We start from the raw sequence: 23,219 nt of genomic DNA, 5'->3' as shown, positions 1-23,219 counted from the left end.
ATAAAGATCTTAGAACCCTGGACTTTCTCGTGTTATTGGGGCCTGCAGTCTTGCCGCCATTGTTAAGGACTTCTCCGTGTTCCAGCCACTGGTCCCCGCACAAGTGTACATCGATAGAGAAATGAGTTTAACAAATTACAGTACAGCTGAATCTAAGAACACCATTGAGTGCTAACCAAACAACTATTGGTATAGGATTCTTTCTATATAATATTTGGTTTTTTTGGAAACCTCTTTACTGAAGTATGATGAACAGGTTAAAGACTGAGATAGATAGATAGATAGATAGATAGATAGATAGATAGATAGATAGATAGATGATAGATAATCTGACCCATTTGGAGCCAAGGGTACGAATGTCTTGAGTCTGTGAATTTGCCTCACATCTTTATTACTATTTCTGATAAGAACATTCCTTCAAAGACAAGGCTATAGCACCAGAGCACAGATCAGTAGTTACCACAGAGTAAGGAGAGGCACTGGGCAAGCAGTGATGGCAGCCATGAAGACAAGTATGATAGATACTATGGTGACAGTAATATCCTGTATACTAATTAATATCAACATTCTGGCAATCATAATGTTCCCTAATATTGTGAGCTGTAGAACCTGGGGAGGGGTGCAGGGGTGGGTAAAAGGCACAGAGGATTTCTCTGTGTTGCGTCTTACAACTGCATTTCAAGTCACAATTATAACAATAAAATGTTTACTAAAGACAAGAGAAACACTCAGCTGCTTGAAATTGGACAAAACAAGATCAACTGTTATCTCTGATTACTTCATTTCTGTTTGGGGAAAAAAAAACAGAAAACAAAAACAAACAAAAAAGATGAAGAGACCATAGAAACTCGGCAGGAACTCACAGCAGTGTGGTCACAGAATGGCAGCCTGTGACATATTAGAAGCATTTAATTAGCTTCATAGAACAGAGGTGGGTAAAAGTGCTGGCCTGGGGGTAGATCTCAGGGGCAGAGCACTTGCCTAGCGTTCACAGGGTTCAACATTCTTCCTGTAGCATCAAAATATCAGCACAATGTAGCTTCCCAATGTGAATTAAAGTTCAAGTGTCTCCAACTCATACTATATTTGAAATCGTTTTGCTTTTGGAATTCATATGCATTGTATTTTAAGATTTACCTGCTAGTCTCTGTCTTACGTCTTTTAACATTCAGTTTCCAAGTAACAAAGGCTTTATTTATCCTGAAAAAAAAATACTTCTTGAAGTCTTCCAAGTATATAATTACATGGAACACATTTGTTAGCAGGTAAGTAATGTTAGGAAATTCCTTAGACTATATTTTGTCTTTCACCACCAAAAATAAACGCTCAGCCATCCAAATTTTCTCCAAAACCAACAACAAAACATAAAGCACAAGGCAAATGTAAGAGAAAGTTATTACATTTTCTATAGATATAGAACTTGCTTGGCTGCAACATCCAAATAAATATTTTTAAAAATAAAATGTGTTTTATACATTAATTATACATATATTATAATCTATATATATATTATACATACATATTATAATATACATACTACATATAATACATGTTATAAATGTGTATACAACTATACATGTGCACAATTTATACGTTGTGATATGGAAACAGTGGAGAGGAGAATCCAGCTAGGGAGGGGAGAGGTCAATACAGAAGGAAGAGGAAGGAGGGATAAATAACAGCACATTGTTTGAGAAAGCCTCAAGGATTCTTACTATTTATCTATAATCATATACAATACATTTAAATATATGAGTGTATATATCATAAACTATGAGATGTATTCTATACATTAATTAGCTTGCAATGTGAACAGAAATGGAAACAATGGAGAGAGGCATCCAACTAGGAAGGAGTATATTAGATTATATATATTATCTATAGATGTAGATAGGTAGGTAAGTAGGTAGATTGATAGATGTAGCTTCTTGTATTATGAATGGAATGCTAATTATATTCCCCAAAATCTGTTTATACGAGAGGGTCTGCACGTAGCTTTTCGGGACCCTGCCCCCAGTTGGTTCTGATTGGTAAATAACGATGCCAAAAGCCCATAGCTGGAGAGGACAGAGGCAGGATTTTAGGATTTCAATAAGAAGGGCATAAAGAAAAGGTAATGATTTATTAGTGATTATTTACTAATGTTTGACAATACATCATTTTTTGTAACATTTATCCAGAAAAGACTAAAATTAAAAAAATTTGTTCTGAAGTGGATAAAGTTCCTTAGTCTAAAACACATTTACGGAACACCCCACCCCCTATAATGCTGCAAGCACCCATGCACCCGCACGCACGTACGCACGCACGCACGAGCAGCATCCTTCTGGTGGGATCAGATGCTGTGGGGCAATTGCTCTTACTACAGAAACTACGTGTCCATCTCACCGGAAGTTGTAAAATATCTTAAAGTTCTGCAGTAAATAGAAGTAATGTCTTTCTGAAAGCCAGTCCAGAGTAGGCATAAGTTCCACCTCTTCCGTATTGACGCCGGTCTTAGTGATCTATGATTACAAAGCACAACATGTGACTTCACTTCTAGTTTCAAGATGCTGAAAAGGCCAGTATTCACCGGTTACACCCCGGTTCCTCATCCACTTCATCTACACCCGAATCTGACTTCCCTCCACACAGCTGCTACCCGTGGCATTTTCTCCAGCTTGCTTTCTTGTGCTCCTACAGAAAGAATACGAAAAACTCCCTCTCCAGAGATATTTTTACAAAAAAATCTCGACAAGTTTTCTGCCTCACAATTTTCATGTTTTGTATAAATTATGGCGTGGCTGAGGATGCAGCTCAGTGCCAGGACGCCAGTCTCGTGCACACCGAGACCCAGGGTTGTGGCCCTGCTCCAATACACTGTTGAGTTGATTTTAGTTTGACAGTTGGGAGAGCAGAAGAAAACAGCTATTAAACCAAGGATCACAATTGGCTGATTACAATCTGTGGTCATAGTGCTGAGTACATAATGGGAGGATTTCTACATCTGGTGAAGTTTCTGACCAATACACCAATAAAAGTATTCCTCGTGGAGCTGGAAAGATTGCTTCACTGGTAAAGTGCTTGGCACACAACCACGAGGACCTGAGTTCAATCCCTAGAACCCACCTAAAAGAGCTGGACGCAGCGGAACCCCTAGAGAGCTGGAGATGAGTGGATCCCTGGGGTTTGCTGGCTAGCCAGCCTATTTATTTGGTGAGCTCTAGGGCAGTGAACACACACATACCCACGCATACACACATACACTCTCTCACACGTGCACACCTACACACAAAAGAAATATTTATTATCCCTATTATGCCAACAAATGCCTGTTTTCTAGTTTTCACTTTAAAAAATCATGTAAAATAAAAAAAGTATTTAATAGGTGAAAAACTCCTTCCAATTGAATTTTTAAACCTTAATCTGTACCAAAGAATAAGGAAACATTATTATTAAGTAATTTTCCCCCAAGCTGTTTCTTAAACATTGACTTCCCACATGGACTGAGTTTATCTAAACCACAAAGACAGAAATCATATTGTTTCATTTACCTAAAATTAGGTAAATTACATACAACTTATGTGTATACATACATACATACATATAGAAATTAAATTTATGCCACCTGGACTGATAATGCTTTCTCCAAGAGACATAAACCACCTAACAAACCTACCGGCACTATATATGAGAAACCTTTCCAGTTGTTAGTCAAAAGACTCTCAAAGTAATTAGGCTGTTGTTGTTGCCCTTGGTTGCCTCCCAAAGGTGGGAGATGTGTCTCCGTGGCTGAGGCTCCAGGATGCAGAAGATGAGTTGGGTCTGACCTGAGAGCCTCCTCCTAGAGGACTGACAGTACTAGAAGGTGCTATGCAAGCCATAAAAGGAGAGAACCAATGAACCATCCTGCTCAGCTGTGGTACCTACAAACCACAACAATGACCAGCACAGCACAATATCCCTAAAGCTGAGGTAGTGGCATTCCTATCTTGGTGACAACCAACAGCTCTCAAATGAGATATAGGGCCTGTTCAACAGGAGAGAAACGATGCCCGGCACTGGAAACCTGGCCAACAATCTAGGGCTAGTGGGGGTCACGAACAGAAGAGAGCTATAGCAGCCACTTACCTCTGGATGTCAAGAGAAGCGTTTAGAATGCAGCTGGGAATTGGGCCGATCTCACAGACATCCAGAGGTAAGTGTAGCCCTCACAGCACATACATCAAAGTTGTTTCTCTTTGCAGCAGATGGAGACAGTTACAGAAATCCTCAACTGGTCAAAATGCAGAGACGACAGATTGTGGGGTGCCCAGCCCCAATGGATACATCTACAGCACAACCCCTGCACATAACCTGAGGTTCAGGGAGCATGGCAGAGGAGGGGCTGAAAAGACTGCAAAAGCCAGAAGACCAGGAAGTCTGCTGAGAGTCCTGTGAAAGACAGGGAAGCTGCAGGCACGATATTGCAAAAATATGGCTGCTAAGTAAGACCTGAACAAGGACATCACCAATAGACAAATGAACGTGGGAGGCGGGGTTCTCATCAGGCCTTACTCCTAGACAAAGACCCCCCAGGTGCCTAACAACCATGGAGTGAGGGGGAGTTGTGGGATAATAAAGAAAAAGAAGCCATGGATTGAGAGGGAAGTGAGTTGGAGGGAAGGGTCATGGAAGGGGATGGAGGAACAAAAGGGGAAAATGATAAAACTGTATTTTAATTTTAAATAAGTAAAAAAAAAAAAGCTACATTTTAAAAAGCCTCTAAATTACTTTTATGTTCCACTCCTCTCATTTTGTTGTCAGGGTCTCTATGTGTACCCCAGGTTGGCCTCAGACTCACTCTCCCCGCTTGTCTACCACTGCTAGGCCAGTGTGCATCTTCACACTTGCCTGACCAGCTAATACTTCTTGATGTAATCCATAAAGCAGAGCCTATGTATCTTACATTACCTTTGAAACAAACGAAGCAGTGACCATCCAAAATTCTTTGCAGTTTTTAGCTTTGTAGGCAGAGACTGCTTGAAGATCGTACTCATTGAACATGCCTTTGGTGTTCTCCCGAGGAAGGCAGTATATGAATTCACCGTCATCTTTCAAGCATTCCTCAGAAAAAGAAGAAGCTTACTTTGACACAACTCTAATTAATTAAATGGCTAAATAAGTCCAGTAAAAACAATGTTAAGACAGAATTAAAATAGAAATAGTATCAGCAAGGAAAATTAACCTCAAATCATATCTAATTCAATTCAGTAGGGCCAATCTTATGAACGGGTTAAGGCATTTCATTCCCAACCTAGACACACACAGTGATAAGACATTTAGAAATATTTATTCACATCCTTATTACGAACTTAATGGTAGACCTTGAACAAGCGCCATCTTCCATTCTGGACACATAGGCTTAACATTTGCGCTGATGTTGACGGGAGTAGGTATCCTGACAGCTGTAGATAGCATTGCTAAGTTGGCGACGCACAGTGAGCAGTGGGTGCTTTATATGCATTGTCTGAACAATGATGCCTCTGACAACTTTAAAGAGACTGAGGTTTGATGCTTTCCAATATGCAGAAATTAAAGTTTTTGTAGATCACCTAACTTGAGAAACATCATAGACTCCTGAAGTGACAGAGTAGAAACTGGACTTTAAATTTACCCTGGAAGCTTCTCCGGTGAGTGAGAAAGTGTCAGGCTCATTTTCTCAGTAGTAGTGAAAAACTGGCTATCGCCCATTAAGGAAATGTAAAGTGTAAATTCTAAAGCTACTTTCTTTTAGTTTTGAAACATGCACTTTTATCAACAATTTTTTAAAAAATCATACAAATATTGAATTGAATCATCTTGGAGTAATTTTATTAAAAGCATAATTTAGTAATTGCTGATGCCCTTAGAAACTGCTGAATCAAGTGCACGAAACTGTTTCCAGTCACTGAGGCGCTTAGCTTTGGGCTCAGTTTTATAGTCTTCACATTGCTTTTCTTCCTTGAGGAGTATTTCCATTGTTGTAGCTATTTGTTTTGGGGTCCAATTATAACCTGTACTAAGAGACCTTTAAAAATAAATTTCAACCCCGAAAGTAAGAGGCAACAGGCAGTGAGTTACGTGCACGAGTTGGCAGCCTTACTGCAGCTCTTTGCCCAGTTATGCCAGCTTTGTCTAATTCTATTTTCTAAGGTAACTAGAAACTTGGTGTACATAGAATACACAAGTCTTTTTTGCATACAAATTAAGTATAATTTACTCAAGGATCCAAAGCAGCCATGGACAGTAAGAGCTCTGTTTTACACTTTCAAACATGATGTCCACAATCTACCTGATACTATATATAGCACATCTTTTCCATTGAATCTCCACAACACTGTAGAGAAGCTCCCGTTATCTCAATTCCAAAAACAAAGAATTATAAACCTCAAAGTGGAGAGATGCTTGCTCAAGACAGAGATTCCAAACTACAGAATTTATGAATGTACTTCCAGTCACCTTATCTGGCTAAGAACAGCCACCAAAAGTCTTTTTGTCCTTAGAATAACCATCTGGAGCAGGGATTGGCAAACCAAGCCTGGACCAGGGGTCTGTTTTTATAAATAAAATTTTATTGGCACACAGTCATGTCCATTTGTTGTACACCAGTGCTTCCCTGCCAGAGAGCATATGGTCTGTAAAGACTGAAATACTTGTTATATGGCCCTTTGAAGAAAACAACCTGACCTCAGGGCTCGGAGCAGTGCTTCTTAAGAATGTAGCAGTTTAGCCGGGCAGTGGTGGCGCACGCCTTTAATTCCAGCACTTGGGAGGCAGAGGTAGGCGGATTTCTGAGTTCGAGGCCAGCCTGGTCTACAGGGTGAGTTCCAGGACAGCCAGGGCTACACAGAGAAACCCTGTCTCGAAAAAAAAAACCAAAAAGTAAAAAGAATGTAGCAGTTTACTGAGTAAACATGACTAGTCGTAAGAATGTAGCAGTTTACTGAGTAAACAGGACTAGTCGCAGCACTTTCAGTTTCTGATTCAGCCAGTCTAGTGTGCAGCTGAGAACATGAGCTACTGGTAAGCTTCTTAAACAAGCTCCTTTTATTTCTTTTTCTAAGTCACAAAGTAGATTCCAATTTAAGGCACATGGCGCACTTTCCTGTGACCCCGATGAATAAGGGGAAAAAATGGGAGGAACATAGGGAAGATGTATTATAGACTAAAAACCATCATGAAATAATTATGATAATAATTTATGTGAAATAAATTATATTGGGATTCTTTTATATTTGCCAGAATTTATTGTAATTAATGTTATTAATGAGCGCAGATGTGATATCTACAATGAATTTTTAAAAAGTTAATATAGTTTCAAATTTTAATTTTGAATAGTTGAAATTGCATAAAATAGAATTGTACCTTTAGGTTGCGCTTTGGAACCACGGCCTTAGGGTGATACTTCAGAGAACGTGGAAATGATGGTGTTTCCCACTCAAGCTTTTCTCTCAGCCTAAAAATATGTTTCACAGCATCAGTCTCTTCTGGTTCTGGTAGAAAGAAGTTTTTAGGGTTCAGTATAAGTGCAAGTATAGGCATCATTTACAAATATTTCTACAGACAGAAAAATTAAATAGTGATAAAAGTTAACAGAGCAATAAAAGAAGAAACAGTTAGCTTGAAATTAAGCTTTAATGGGAGCTCAAACGAAAGCCCAATTCTTTACTTTAGACATCACAACTTGCATATGCATGTGCACATGCACCTGTTTGCACACATGCATAAACCCACATAAGCACATATATACATACATCACAAACATAGACACCAAACAAGCTGGAAAATGACCGTATGTGGACATGAAACTCTTGCTAGTGGCCAGTATGCTAGATCTTTAGGAATAACACATACTAACATCTATATGTACTTATCACTTATTTTGTTTGAAATGTATTCCAAAACTGAAATAGATTTGTAGATAATAATTGTAAGATATGGGTAGTATCAAGAAAAAAAGGCAGGCAGGCAGGCAGGCAGGCAGGCAGGCAGACAGACAGACAGTACAAAGGGTTTTATTACATAATCACAGATCGTAAGCCACAGGAAACACAGGCTCAGGACTCAGTCAAAAGCGTCTCCTTTTTAAGGCCTAACAGGACCGGAAGCTTCAGCATCAGAAGGAAAGAGGAAGCGATGTGGGTCGGAGACATCCTTCCCAAGGACGGCTGCTTACTCCATATACTCTTGCAAACCACATTTCTTGATCCTGATTTCCTGCTTCTCAACACAACATTTTTCTTTTTTGCTTCTATGTCTCATGTTATGCAGACTGTACCTTAAACTTCATTTTATACCTTTTCCCACCAGTTTTTAAATTAAGTTTCAAAGTGTACATATTCCCAGGGGCAGATGTGCTGGCTCAGTACATGTATGTGGCATATCAGACGTGTCATTACCATAACCAGAGCACGCGCCCATCAGTGGGCCCTCCTCTGTGCTGTCTTCATTATGGCTGTGGGGGTTATGCTCCCATCAGCAGTACACAGCCTGTGTCCTTTCCTCCCCATGCTTACCAGTGCTGTAACTGTTTTTCACTGTCCTGACTGGTGTGAGAAGGTCTCTCACTGTGTTTCTTACTTAAATTTCTCTGACAATTAACACTGTGTAACAGTTTGCACACACATTTGCGTTTTATACCTTACATTGTGACTTTCAGACACCCTGCCCCGTTTACTAACTGGGAGTTAACTTGAGGGGTTTTTTCCTTATGTGTTCTGGAAATTAGACCTCTGTTGGGTCAACAGTTTGAAACTATTTTCTCCTATCCTGTGAGCTGTCTCTTCTCTCCAGTGACTGCTATGATGACATTTCTTATTAAACAACAGAACAAGTCACAGGAGCCTTTGAGAACCATACAAGGCATGCCAGTGGTGACACTGATCCTAACATGTCATTCTGTATCTCAGGCCCTCCAGAAATCATGCACATCAGCTGAGCAAAACCATTTCTTTGCGGAGAAGTGAAATTTGATAAAACAGCACCAGAAATCTTCTCTGTTTCCTTAAAACCAGCAAAGGAGGAACTAGACTAATTATGGTAGCAAGATAGCCTCTGATGCAGAGAGCTGTCCCCCAGGAGAGGACGGCCTAGCACCCAAGCCATACTCTACTGCATAGCAGAAGTCACAGGACGCTGGGACACTCAAGGGAGGCTGAATTCTGTACAAATGAGGGTTTTCTACTGAGATATTGAGAAACCTGAATGTCCCTGTATGGATAAGGGGTTTGGATGACAACTTAATGATAATTCAATCTCTGGACTGTGGTATTCTAGTAAGAAACAGGAAAGTTTCCTTTACAAAATTTATGATATTAAAATAATGATTTCAAATATAAAAGAGTATCAAAAATGTTAGTGGGAAAAGAGTGCTTAATTATTTGGGCATTTAATCTTTGTATTTAATCTTTGTACCAGGTATGGTAGTGCAGACCTATAATTCCAGAGACTGAGGTAAGGGGATCTCAATTTCAAAGCTACCCTGAGTGACATAGTGAGTCTCTAAGACAGCCAGAGGCTGACAATATATAGCTAGGTGGTAGAGCACTTGCCTAGCATGTTCATGGGCCTGACACACACACACACACACACACACACACGTACACACACATACACACCCCACACACATATACCATACGCACATACACCACACACACAGACATACAGACACACACACATCCACACCAACATCCCCATACCTCCACACAGTTCCACCTTCCCCCAACCCCCACACACACTCCGGTACACACACACACACACACACACACACACACACACACACACACTCAGGCACCTCCGCCCCCACTGGTACACACCCCACACAGGTTTTACTAGAAGCATAAAACAAAGCTATAATTTTTCTTACATGGAGTTCTAAAACAACAGTCAGAGAATATCTTCAGTAAGAACATAATCCCTAAATACTTTGTCAATTTTAGTGACAAATATTGTAAGTTTCAAAAATAATTGAAAATGTAGCAATTCTTTATGGTGCAAAACCTGCAAGACTCGGTAAGACTTTTTCTTTTCCATAAAGTGTGCCCAACACAAGCAGCAAAACCATGTTCCCAAGGCAGTGTGTGGTGTTTCCTCCAAGCTGGACAGGGCTGCAGCGTACCTGCTCTGTCATATGATTGAGGTTGGTACTTCTTCCCATTTGTACGGGCAGTTTGCTTCGGCTTTTCTTTTGCCTTCCTTATATCAGGGAAAAATGGTTTTGAAACCCCTACACATTGCCAACTGAACCTTTGTTCAAGGTAATCTGTGAAGAAAAACATTAAGAACAGAGTATCTACTGTGAGAATCATTAGTAACTTCATATACCAAACAATAGAGTCAGCCACCAGATGAGGTGCTAGGAGCTGGTTCTGAGCCAATGCCCAGGTTCACAGGAACAGGTGTAAGTCTTCTGGCTGTTTTCCTTTGCAAGTTACATGCCTGCCTCACCTTCCCTACCTTTGAAATGAGGAGGTAAAGATTGCCCTGTAAAAAGCTACTGCCCTTGCCCAGGGTGTCCTTGACAACAAGGCTGTAGTGAAGTGCAGGGAGGAGCCAGAGACTCTTGGAATGGAAGTTAATGACAGTGGCAACTTCTCATACTGATCTTTTTTTTTTTTATCTTCCATACCTCACCTATTGTTACAGTAAGAATCTCAGATGCTGCCAAGGATTACATTAGTTAATACTGTTATAGCCCTTGCTAAGGTAAAGGTCATTCACCTTGCTGAATAATTTTATTATTAGAATACATCTTTAGAGTATGGGTAAATACTCATAGGAAACAACTAACTTTAACGTGGGACTGAGTACAGAATATATTTAAATATGCACGCAGAAGAGCAGAGAGGGTATTGCTCATCTTTCTTGTATGGCTTACTTAACTGGTAGGTTACATATAGAAGATTGGGGGAAGTTATCGATGATAGGAATTTATAGAAGCGATTGTTCTCTCACATTTAACAAATACATATATAGCAGAGGCACTGAGCTACAACTTAGTAGGTGAAAAAATAGTGTGACTATAAACAAGCAGGAGCCCCATAAGTCTTGTCATGCCCCATTTCAACCTTTAGACTTGCACGATCCAAGCAGACTCACAGGTTCATCCTTTCCAAGGAACCACATGTTGAGAGATGGCAAGGTGCTTCTGATTGGGTTTTTAAAGAGGGTACAGAGTACATCCTTGTGCTTAGAGGACCACGACGGGGGAAGAAGGTGTGGGAGAAGGGACCTGATTGGCTGGTTAGTTCTGGAGGACACAGCAGGGAGGCGCTCTACACCCACAGGATCTGGAGGTCAGTACTGCAGACACCAGTGTTTATAAAGCAGGGACATGAAAGAGCAACTCATGGAGAACCCTTAGAAAGGGAGGTGTGGAAGAGGGATTAGGACACTAGTAGTTATGGATGGGACGTGCAGAAACTGTGTGTGTGTGTGTGTGTGTGTGTGTGTGTGTGAGAGAGAGAGAGAGAGAGAGAGAGAGAGAGAGAGAGAGAGAGAGAGAGAGAGAGAGATAAACACGGGTGCAATGTAAGATCTAGTTCATGATGATCGCACCATAAAGAGAGTATCAGGCATCTTGGTGATGCTGGTGGCATGCCTGTAATTTTATCATTATCTGTATCAGTATTAGATCATGATGGTCTTAAGAAGCGGGTTCATGGTTGGAGTCATTTCCACCTGCTGCAACTCATGGGACTAGTTGGACATCAAAGATGCTATTTTGAAGGAAAGTGCGACAGTTAAAAAACACAGAAACACCATGCCTGGATAGTAATCTTGGTCGTCTTCTGTTCCCTCTGATCTCAAGGACCCAGAGGATGTTCTCCTCCCCACAGTCTTAGCTGTGCACCGTCGGCCTTTGTATGTTGAATGTCTAAGATGACAAACAAAAGAAAAGTAAGGAAACAAATGACTGCACAGGACCTCAAGCTTCCAGTTGTAACGAACACAGTCTCACTAGTTACTGTACAACATGGCTAATGCTATAAAGTTAGTATCTCCTCTCTGTAGCACAAAATCACACTAATCCTTTCAAAAACTGTTTTGATAGCTATCTGTAGAGCAAAACTGAAACACTTACATAGAAATAATAAAATGCTAAATGAGTCTAACAGGTTTTAGCATAAAATAATAAACAGTTTGAAAGTTTAAAGCCTGACTTTCGTTTCTGAAGATGAAGGAATTAAGTTAGTTAATTCTTGCCATTAACTTAGTGGCAGATGAAGTTACCTGAAATTCTGTACTCCTATATTGCCACTCTTCATGTAGAGAACAGCAAACAGTCCATCTGTATTGGTTATAAATGCTGGGGAAGACTTCATAGGAACACAGAATCAAAACCCAGTGACTACAACTGATGTATACAGCAGACAAACTCATAAGGGAGAAGAAGAAGTTTGGGGTTCTGTAAAGCTTTAAATGTATTTGTCAAGTCAGAGGAGAATGGGTCTACTGCTACATTAAACAAAACCAGTATCATGAGAAAGAAAAAAACCAGAAGCACAGCCACTGTAGACATACTCGTGGACACATTGTTAGGCAGTTTTATAGCCATTCCCTCTGAGCGCTTTGTGGGTGTCATTTTGTAATAAGTATCTTTAAATGTTTCTTGTTTGTTGCAGTGTCTGTCTATAATCTTTCTTCTGTTATTTATGAACTTTAGACAGTAATCCTTAGTCACTTTATAGATTTAACTTAGACTTTCACATTTTAAATACTGGAATAATGTTCTTAGCTTTAATAAAATTGACCTATCTCGGCCATTATGGTTTATATTATGAACTTTTAAGAAATCTGTCTTTATCTGAGGTGATTATAAAATCTCATATGTTTTCCTAACATCTTTAAAGCTTTACTTTTAAGGCTTTTAACTCATACCTCAAATGTTCTTAAATGTTAAATGTTCTTAAATGTTCTTAAAATGTTAAAGTTCTTAAATCTTTAGTTTGAAGAAGTAGTTTATGGGGCAGACTCAAATCCCACCCCCACCCCTGCCATATGAAGCACAGCTGTCACAACGCCAGGCGTGCCTCCCTTCCCTCCCACACATGAATCACAGCTGTCACAATGCCAGGACTGCCTCCCTTCCCTCCCAACGAGACTTTTGGGTTTTACTTTCAGAGGAGTCTTTAAAGGGTTACTTTCTAAAATGGGTTTTCCTGGTGAACTTTTTACTGGCTTACAATATAAATAGTATAGCATGTCTATTACATTTTTGAAGCTTTGTTAAAATGATTTCATGACTTTCTGTGTTCACTTCTTAATTGTTCCACATAATGTGGTAGAGAATTTGTGTCTGGCATCTCGGGGGGCAACAGCCAATTGTTTCTGTATCTCCATCTGCTTTAAAATCAGGATGATAATTTGGTATTATCATTAACTTTGATACCTGATCTGTCAAGTAATTAGAGTGACTTATTAAAATGTTTGATTATCCCCTTACTTTTCCTTTTTTTTTCTTCAAATAGACCTATTTGAATTTGGAACTGTTCTTGTCCACAAAAAGACCAAGGCTGAGGGGTTGAGACAGAGTCGTGCTGTGTAAACCAGGCCGACCTCAATTTTGAGAGATCCTCCTGCCTCTGCCTCCCAAGCACTGTAGCAATGAATAGTTTAAAGCGTCTCTAGGCTCACAGTGGGGTGTGCATGTCTCCTCTGCACTTGCCCAAGAGCTCTGGATTTGAGAATGAAAGACATACATGCCAGTTAATTTCGATATGCCCTGCTAGCTAAATGACTGGACACTTTTAAAGCTCCCAAGGTTAGCACACATTCCCCTTTGGTATTTCTGAGTTAACATCTTTTAAAATCTACATTTCACTTCTGCTCCCCGAAACCCAATTTGGGAGTGGTTCCTAGGGCCACTTTCCCGGATTCTTACATGTCAGCGGGCCTGTAAATCTGCTCTCTTTGCTTCCCGGCAATACTGTTTGTTTTTCTTCCCCATTGGTACCTTGCCCTTATGATCTAAAAGTCCTGCCTCTGTCTCTCTGCTCAGCCATTGGCTGTACGGCAATTCTTTATTACCAATCAAAGCCAGCTGGGGCAGGGCCCCTCAGCATCTGGAAGATTGAGACAAAGCAGGAACCAACTCCCAACATGCACCATTGTGCCTGGCCTCCAATGTTTAACCATAAAATTACAGCGTATTCATCTTCACGCATGCTTTTTCTTTACAGACGTGTCCTGGCAGATCATGATTTCTTTTGAGAATACAATAATGCCTTTGCCTACATGTTTTCTGTCATTTTCTTCCTCACCTGTTACTATGCTCTGACGCCTCAGGATGCATTTTACCTGTATCCAGTTTGACATTTTCAAAAGTTATTTTAAACTATTTTTAACTATTTTCCCTTCAGATTGCACACATCTTTTGCTTTTTACTAAGAACTTATTTTTTATTTACTGTTATTAGAAACATACTACAGACTAATGTATACCATTTTATTTTGTTAACTATGCACCACCCTGTTCTCTCCTGTTTTCTATCTTAGCTGTATTTCTAATAGTATGTTTTTATTTAATTTATTTATTTAGACCCTCCTGCCTCTGCCTCCTGAGTGCTGAGATTAAAGGAGTGCACCACCATGCCCAGCTTGATATCATGCTTTTAATTTCCAAGAGCTATTTCTTTTTTCTACAACTTCTCTGTATTGTTAATTTTTAAAAGTTGACTCTTTTTCACTTTTCTGGTTGTCTCATGAGAGCCTTGAGGCTGATGTTGAACTTTTGTGTTCATGTTGTCTGTTTCTTCTGGGCTTCTTTGTTTGCATTTACCTCATGTTATGAAACCTTCCTTATGGCCATGCATTGCTTATCTTTAAAGTGGATTTCTGAGTTCAAGGCCAGCCTGGTCTACAGAGTGAGTTCCAGGACAGCCAGGGCTACACAGAGAAACCCCGTCTCAAACATCCCCCACCCCCTGCAAAAAAAAAAAAGTAATGATTCAGGAGTGAGCTGAGCAGACACAAGATGGGATAAGAGTAAGGTCAGCACAAGATGGCTCACTTCAGAACCACGCCCTGAGAAACCAAGGCTACCAAGTCCAGACCCCCAATGAGTCTTCACACGGCATTTTACAGTTAGCTTCTGGGTTAGGGTACAAAGCTAATGAATTTCATTGTACCATTTTCATACCTATGTGCCATTGTATCCTGGTCTCATTTCCCACACTGTCCTCCCCACTCACGACCTTTAAGGTTGCTTGTTTGTTAAGGTAGACTCTCATGTAGTCTAGACTGGACTTGAGTTCAATATGTAACCAAAAAGTATCCTGACGTTCTGATGCTTCTGCCTCTACCTCCAGAGCATTAGACTGAATGGGCCTGTGCCACTATGTGAGCCCAGGGTTTCATGTACAGCATGCAAGCACTCAGTTAGCTGAGCTACAACTTCATCGGGGATTTCCGGGAGCTCCATATTGTTAAAATTTTACTATGGGGGGGGGGAACCACCTCATTTTACCATATTTATTTTTACCTTTTTGACTTGTGTTCCTTCTTGTTCACTTCTGGCGTTTGAACTGTCAGGTCAATGGGTATAAATGTCTCCATCTAGTTTCCAAGTATAACTGTGAAGTGGTGGACTCTAAAACACATAATCATGTTGGGTTCTTAATATAAGACAAGTTGATGCTTGTTAGTGCTGATATTCAAATCTGCCCGCTTCCCAGGAAGCTTAACATAATAATGAACATTTCTTGACTACAGCCCAGTGTCCAGATGTGCACTAAACAGTGGCCCTTTGTGAAAATTCTTCAGATTTAGCATGTACAGCTAAGACCAAGCCTCCTTTCTTACACGGATGGGTTTATTTATACCTTAACTTTAGTTTTCAATACATTCATGCTATATAACGTATAGCATGTTATATACCATAACACTTGCAATGATTATCAGTGTTAGGATCGCTTCCTTTCTGAAGACCATCAAAAAGAACTTAGGAAAATTAGCACAATGGTGGCCCAAGCTACAGGAATAACACCAAAATATATGAAAGACCAAAAGGTCACTTCCAGATACTTCCATCCACCTAAAGATAGCATGGAAAACAAAAGGGGTGTGTGGGAAATATGAATCTTGTGCTGATTGTGCAAGTCATTCAGTGAATAACATGTGCCTAGCTTGTATCACACACACACACACACAGAGGCAGTGAAGGGAAGGAGCAGAGAGGGAAGTCTAACATGTCACAGATAGGGATGATGCATAGAAATATCTGTTAACTACAGCCAAGAATTTAAGCCTAGAAAGCAATGTGAGATAGAAAAGGCTTTAGCTAACAAGAAGCTATGCTTCTGAAGAATTGAGCAAAGCAAGGAAAGTCCAAGTTGGAACAGAAATGATGGCAATGCCAACACTGAGCCTGAGGCTGGCGGTGTCAATACCTGACAGTCTATGTGGTGACTGGACATAGGGACACAAAACGTTCAGTTGAGACCTAAGAAGTAACTATCAAGATTCACCACAGAAGGACTGCACCATTCTCTGCAGCCAAGAACTGAAGGATGCAATGTCGGGACTACACCTGGAAATAGATGAAGAGACCTGGGAGTCAGGGACGGGGCCAAACTCATCACGAACCAAAGCCTCCCATGCCTGTAACAGAGCAGAAGTTGCTAAGTTATCTAGTAACAAACCAAAGGAAATATGTTCAGCTTTGTGAGCAGAAACAAAACTGAATAAGTTGTTTAGATACTCATATAAGAAAAGGAAAAGTTTCTGTAAATGTCTTATTGATAAAAAATATAATAAGTGATAAGGATTGAGATTTTTTTTTTGAGATGGGGCCTCACTATGTAGTGCTGGTTAGCCTTGAACTCAAAAAACCCTGCCTGCCTCGGCCTCCTGCATGCAGGGGTTGATGGTGTGCACCAGCACTCCCAGCTTCTTTTATTATTTTACAGTATTTTTATATGGTTCTGTTCATCTAAAGGGGATAGCACTTCACTGGGATTCAAATTAGTGACACCAGTCACCAAACGGGCTGCAATATTCACTGTCACTTTGTAGAGTGCCATATAAACATAGGTGCATGCTAGAGCCAGCCTGTGGACTATCACTGGCTAAACTCCTGTGGGCTATCATTTGGCAATTTCTTTAAGAGACTAGTGTGCCTCTCCCGAAGGCTTTGACTTTGGAGCAACATCTATTTATGCTCTAATTAAAATCACCAAATATTTAATAAGCAAAAGAAGTGTTGCTTAGTCTTGGTATTAATTAAAACGTAAAATGATATTTCCTCTTGCCTTTTGATCAGACAAGTATAAAACATAGCAAGGAAACCTCACACATCTCCATGGCAACGTTTACAGCATCTAAATGTCAGAACATTCCTTCAGGGAAAAACAGCTTAAGAATTTTATTCAAAGCCAAATTTTCATTTAAGAAATATTATAACATTTTCAAACAAGTAAAGCTCAGGAAAGATATCACCCATGAGTCTTTCTTATAAAAAATATAACTATGTTTACATGTGTGTGTGTGTGTGTGTGTGTGTGAGAGAGAGAGAGAGAGACAGAGAGAGAGAGAGAGAGAGAGAGAGAGAGAGAGAGAGAGAGAGAGGATAATGAGTCCTATCAGCAGAGACCAGAGGGGGGGAAACTTGGGAATAAAGGAAGTAATAGAGTACTTAGTATATTTAAATACAGAACAAAGTCAAACAACTCTGGGCCTTCTGTTTGCAGAGCTGAACCTTATTTCTACACATCTACTTCAATACAAAAAATCTAAATAGTATAGAAAGTATAGTATAAACACGAACAAAATAATCAAGAAATGGAGAGAGGAAGCTGGAAGCCATGGAAGACGGGTGGGTGAAGCACACGTTCATTTTCCATGTGCAGAGGCCAAAAACCAGCACCAAAGGCTCATAAAGAAAACAACAAGTTTAAGTCCATTATTAAGAGGTTGGGTAGACAGTTCAATAATAGTGCACTTGTCTAACAAGACCCTGGCTTCAATTCCCAGACCACACACACAAAGTTTTATATATTATATTCTGAAATCCATCAACAGAACCAAAATTATTCCACTGGGCATGGAACCTTGGGAGGAGGGATGTGAATGCATCAGGTGAGATGTGAATGCATAAATTATAATCAACTTTCTAATGAGCAATCGGGAGAGGCAAGCTCGAATGCACAGATCGTGACATAAACATTGGAGTGTAACAAAGTGAGACAGCAAAGTAAGTGAACAAAACCGCGTGTCCATCAGAAAGACCTGCGCCCTGGAAATGGGTGGATGGCACAGGAGGGCGGCCACCACCCCACAGAGGTTGCCTACAGCTTCCCTTCCCTTCCCAGTCTCAACAGTACTCTGATTTTTATTAAGGTGTATCTGAACAAATTACCAAGAAGAAATAGAGAGAGGTGGACACTGGGGCAAACAGCACAGAGGAGAAGCTGGCAGATCTGACACGGAAGCCAGTCAGGACTTTGGAAGGAGAGATGGAGGATACAATGACTGAAACGTAATCAAACACCAGATGTGACTGTATAGAAGCTCAGCGAATTCCAATCAACAAGGACACGTTCACATGAATGCATACATACGCGTGTCTGTGCACTCACACTAACACAGCATGAAACACATGAATGCATACACACGCGTGTCTGTGCACTCACACTAACACAACATGAAACACATGAATGCATACACACGTGTCTGTGCACTCACACTAACACAACATGAAACACATGAATGCATACACATGTGTCTGTGCACTCACACTAACACAACATGAAACACATGAATGCATACACACACGTGTCTGTGCACTCACACTAACACAACATGAAACACATGAATGCATACACACGTGTCTGTGCACTCACACTAACACAACATGAAACACATGAATGCATACACACGTGTCTGTGCACTCACACTAACACAACATGAAACACATGAATGCATACACACACGTGTCTGTGCACTCACAGTAACACAACATGAAAAAATGCAAAGTACCAAAGCCAGAAAGGGAAACAAACTAAGAATTGATTTCCTGGGGAAAAATGTAAACAAAAACAATAGTATAGTGGTATCTTTAATGGGTTAAGAAAACAAAAACCCTTAACTTGAGAATCTTATACCTGGTAAAAACCACCACCAACACCACCAAGTTTCAAAAGTGAAGGCAGAGGACAGGCAGTGGTGGCACACACCTTTGATCCCAGCACTGGGGAGGCAGAGGCAAGCTGATTTCTGAGTTTGAGGCTAGCCTGCTCTACAGAGAGAGAGTTCAAGGCAGTCAGGGCTACACAGAGAAATCCTGTCTCAGAAAAACAAAACAAAACAAAACCAAAAACAGCACCAAAACAAAACAAAAACAACAAAACCCAAGAAACCAAATAATAATAATAAAAAAAACCAAAACAAACAATCCAAACAAATCCAAAGCAAGCAAGCAAACAAACAAAAACTGTGAAGGCAGAGGACTAAGAGGAAGCTCAGTGCTATGGCCTGACCAGTATGCACAAGGCCTTGGGTTCGATTCCCATCACCACCAGAAAGCAAATGCAGGAAAGAAGGAGAAAGTGGTGGGAAAGAGAAGGTAAAACATAGTAAACACATCTTCATACAAACAGAACCAGCACACACATTAAAGAAAAGTATTTCTACAAACTTTCATTAGCAACAATAATCGCAGATGAGAATTCCAAGGTACAAGGAAGAATTATGAGCAAAAAAATATAATGAGTGGTCCTAGTGGTATAGGGTATGTAATCCCAGCTACTTGGGAGAGTGAGATAGGAGGATAGCCTAGGGTACAGAGAAAATTCAAGGTCAGCTTGGGCAACTTAGTAAGACCTGTCTCAAAATAAAAAGTGGCAAGAGGGCTGGAGATACAACTGGGGGTGTAGAGTGCACCTCACACATGGGAGTAACTGGCTGTGCTCCCAAGTGTGTAACAGTACGTGTGCACATACTGATGTAAAGAGCGTGAAGGCAGAGGAAACAAACACTGCTGGGAGAATACGACTGTTTCTTATAGGAGTACAAGCAAGGTGCTGGGGAAATCGGTAAAGCATTTGCCTCAGAAATGCAAGGACCTGAATTTGGATCACCAGAAACCTACATCTTGAAAAGCTGTGCATGGTGGCCCACCCTTAAAATTCCAATGACAAAAAGATGGAAGGCAGAAGCAGGAGGATCCCTCCCTGGAGCCATTTGACAGCAAGTCTTGCCTTGGTCAACTTCCAGACCAATGAGAAGGCTCTCTCTCTCTCTCTCTCTCTCTCTCTCTCTCTCTCTCTCTCTCTCTCCTTTCTTTCTCTCTTAAAGATTTGTTACACACACACACACACACACACACACACACACACACACACACACACATATATATATATATATATATATATATATATATATATATATATATATATACACTGTAGCTGTCTTCAGACACACCAGAAGTTGTGAGCCACCTTGTGGGTGCTGGGAATTGAACTCGGGGCCTTTGGAAGAGCAGTCAGTGCTCTTAACCACTGAGCCATCTCTCCAGCCTGAGAGAAGGAGTATCTTAAAGAAAACAGTACATGGGACTGAGCAACACCCAAGACAGTCCTCTGAGCTCCACATGCACCACCCCCACCCCTCCATACCCCTCCAGAAACATGAAAACACATACACATAACTGAGGTGCACCTGGGCATTGGGGTGCAGGCTTGTAATTCTAGCACTCAGGAGGCTGAGGAGGGAAGACTGGGAATTAAAGACCAACCTTGGTTATGTAGCAAAAATGGAAGAGGGGTAAGGGAAGGGAGTGGAGAGGAAGGGGATGGGGAGGAGGGAGGAAGGAAGGAAAATGTGGTCAAAGTACAAAGCCATACTATTTTAATAGATGTCAGGAAAAATTATCTGAGCTAAAGCATTTTGTAAGATTATCTGAAAGAAAATTTTAAAAATTGAAGGCTGGGGATTCGGCTCAATGGTAGAGTATCTACCTAGCATGTGGAAAGCCCTGGGAAAACCTCCCAGTTTGGAAAGAGATAGAAGAAAGGAGAAGAGAACATAGGGGGAGGTGGTACTGATGGGGGGACAGGACTGTAACTGTGCTGTGCTACAAACCTGTAATCCCAGCACCTGAGAACCAAGCAAAAGGATTCCAGAATGTTCCCCAAAGCAAAGTTTGAACTTTTCACATGCCAAAGAACATTAAGCGTGTCTGCAATGGCTGTCTTTGCTGAGCATATGCAGAGGATTATTCCATTTGTCTGCTGCCTTTATCACCCCAGTGCTACTGTGTCACAGGGTAGTGACACAGAGTTGCATTGTATTGGGTAGATAGTGCCAGTCATCTAAATAGCCCAAAGTTTTCCAGAGGATGATGGGTTATATGTAAAGACAACAATATTTAGAGTTGGGCCTTATGGATTTGAGAGAGGTGGTGTCTGGAAACCAATCCTTTTGGGAACCATATGTCATGTGTGCGCATAAACCCTGTCGCAGTTAGCTTCAGCTTGTCCCACATGGGAAGAGGAATTCTCACATGAGGGACTGCTCCCATTGGAATGTCCTGTGGACCTATGTGTAGGGCATGTTCTTGACTCATAATTAATGCAATGGGCCCTAAGGATGTAGGAAGACGGTAACAGAATGATAACCACTGTGAGCGGAGACGTCACTAGGACCGAGCTATGTAAGGCAGGAAGATGAACAAGTCCTGAGGGGCAAGTCAGGAATTATCCTCGGTCCCTGTGTCAGTTCCTGCCTGCAGGTTCCTGCCTTGCTGTCTCTCCATCAGGGTAAGCCAAATAAACCCTTTCCTTCTCCAAGTTACTTTTGGTAGGTGTTGAATCACAGCCACAGGAACACAAACTAGAACAAAGAAGCAGGTGCATGATCATGTTAAACAGCAGCAAGGTTTTGCAAAGAACAAGAAACACCACTTATTTATCTCTGGAAAAAAAGCAGGCTTTAAAATCTCGTAATCCGGGAATGGTTCACCGCGGCCTGGTGGATCAGTAGCAACTAGGAACTGCTCCTCTGAGCAGTAAGGACAGGGCTCTGGGACACCTGTGAAAGCATTCCCAAGGACCCGGGCACAGCAGAGGCCCAAGTCAGATGCCCGTTTATCTCGTTTACCTATTAAGCTGTGGCGGTCAAGTTCTCCTCCTCCTCCTCTTCCTGCCTCAGCACTGGACTCCAGGAGCACCCACAGGCACAGGGCTTAGAGCCTACAGCTCCAACCCCATCTCCATAACGGTCAAGCGCTCGTGCCTCAGAGAGCCAAGGCCTAAGCAACCGCAGGCCTGGAGGCCGTTCATGCGTTCATGCAGCGGTTGCTAAGGGCAGGAGATGGGGCAAACGTGGGACCGAGTGGGTACCGGAAGTGCTCAAGCCTACTCCTCTGTACTGCTCAGCGCAGATCAGACCTCCAGCAGCCCTGCCTACAACCTGCCCGGCAGGGTCCAAGGGGGGAAATACCCATGGGTATGAAGAATAGGATCTGAGAGTTTGAAAGAGGGAACCTTTCTTTCATTTATAATTTTCATAGATGCGTTATAGCACTGTTGTCAGTGAGTTCAAAGGTAATAAATCAAACATATAGGAAAAGTGTGTTTAAGCAGAAACACACATAAAACAAATATGCATTGATCAGGTCACTCAAATATGTTAACCAAAAGCCCATGGGAACTTAATTATGAATATTCCAGGAATAATGGTTCGGCATCACTAACTCAGTGTGTGCTCTAACTTTACAATTTAATGTCCATAAACAGTAAGAACCAATGATCTACAGAATCAAACATGTGGAATTGAGTTTCCTTTGTTCTCTGCAAATATTAGGACCTGAAGGGTTGTATGTCATCCTTTCCCAATTCTCCACTCTTAAAACATTGCAGGGAGACTTAGCAGAGTTACCAGGTGGTCGACTAACAAAATATTTTATGATAAAACATAATTTGGATTTTTCATATGGCTTAAACAATCAGCACAATAAACCTTTTTAATCTTACCTGTTGTGCCTATGTGAATGTAGTTTTCACCCCTTTATCTATAAAATGAAAACTAGAAGAATTTCTGATGAACCCTTCCTCAGTCTGTATGTGACCCAGAAAATCACATTCATCCAGAGACAGGAACCACTTGAACAAGCACACTATTTACTTAGTAAAACTGATGTCTAAATCAATATTTTTTTTATTTGCTAATATTTATTTTAAAAACTCTATTAGATCTGTGTCATTTTGACCCACTATATACTAC

General features: G+C 40.9%; 1 protein-coding gene across 1 annotated transcript in view; it reads right to left on the bottom strand.

Annotated features, from left to right (window-relative positions):
* The window catches only part of Dnah14 (dynein axonemal heavy chain 14), a 224,119-nt gene extending 201,833 nt beyond the window's left edge, over positions 1-22,286 (bottom strand). Inside the window, exons 1-8 of the mRNA XM_076914623.1 lie at positions 22,095-22,286; positions 15,481-15,588; positions 11,766-11,875; positions 10,118-10,261; positions 7,366-7,493; positions 4,933-5,085; positions 2,389-2,504; positions 1,138-1,200 (exon numbers count right to left, since the gene is read on the bottom strand). Coding sequence (XP_076770738.1) covers positions 1,138-1,200; positions 2,389-2,504; positions 4,933-5,085; positions 7,366-7,493; positions 10,118-10,261; positions 11,766-11,875; positions 15,481-15,554 — 788 coding nt within the window. The 5' untranslated portion in view covers positions 15,555-15,588; positions 22,095-22,286. The remainder of the gene's footprint in view (positions 1-1,137; positions 1,201-2,388; positions 2,505-4,932; positions 5,086-7,365; positions 7,494-10,117; positions 10,262-11,765; positions 11,876-15,480; positions 15,589-22,094) is intronic.
* Positions 22,287-23,219: the final 933 nt, after the last annotated feature.

Source organism: Arvicanthis niloticus, chromosome 16 (genome assembly GCF_011762505.2).
Source record: "Arvicanthis niloticus isolate mArvNil1 chromosome 16, mArvNil1.pat.X, whole genome shotgun sequence".
NCBI lineage: Eukaryota > Metazoa > Chordata > Mammalia > Rodentia > Muridae > Arvicanthis > Arvicanthis niloticus.
The sequence above is the reverse complement of the archived record's forward strand: the minus strand, read 5'-3'. Positions and strand labels throughout refer to the sequence as shown.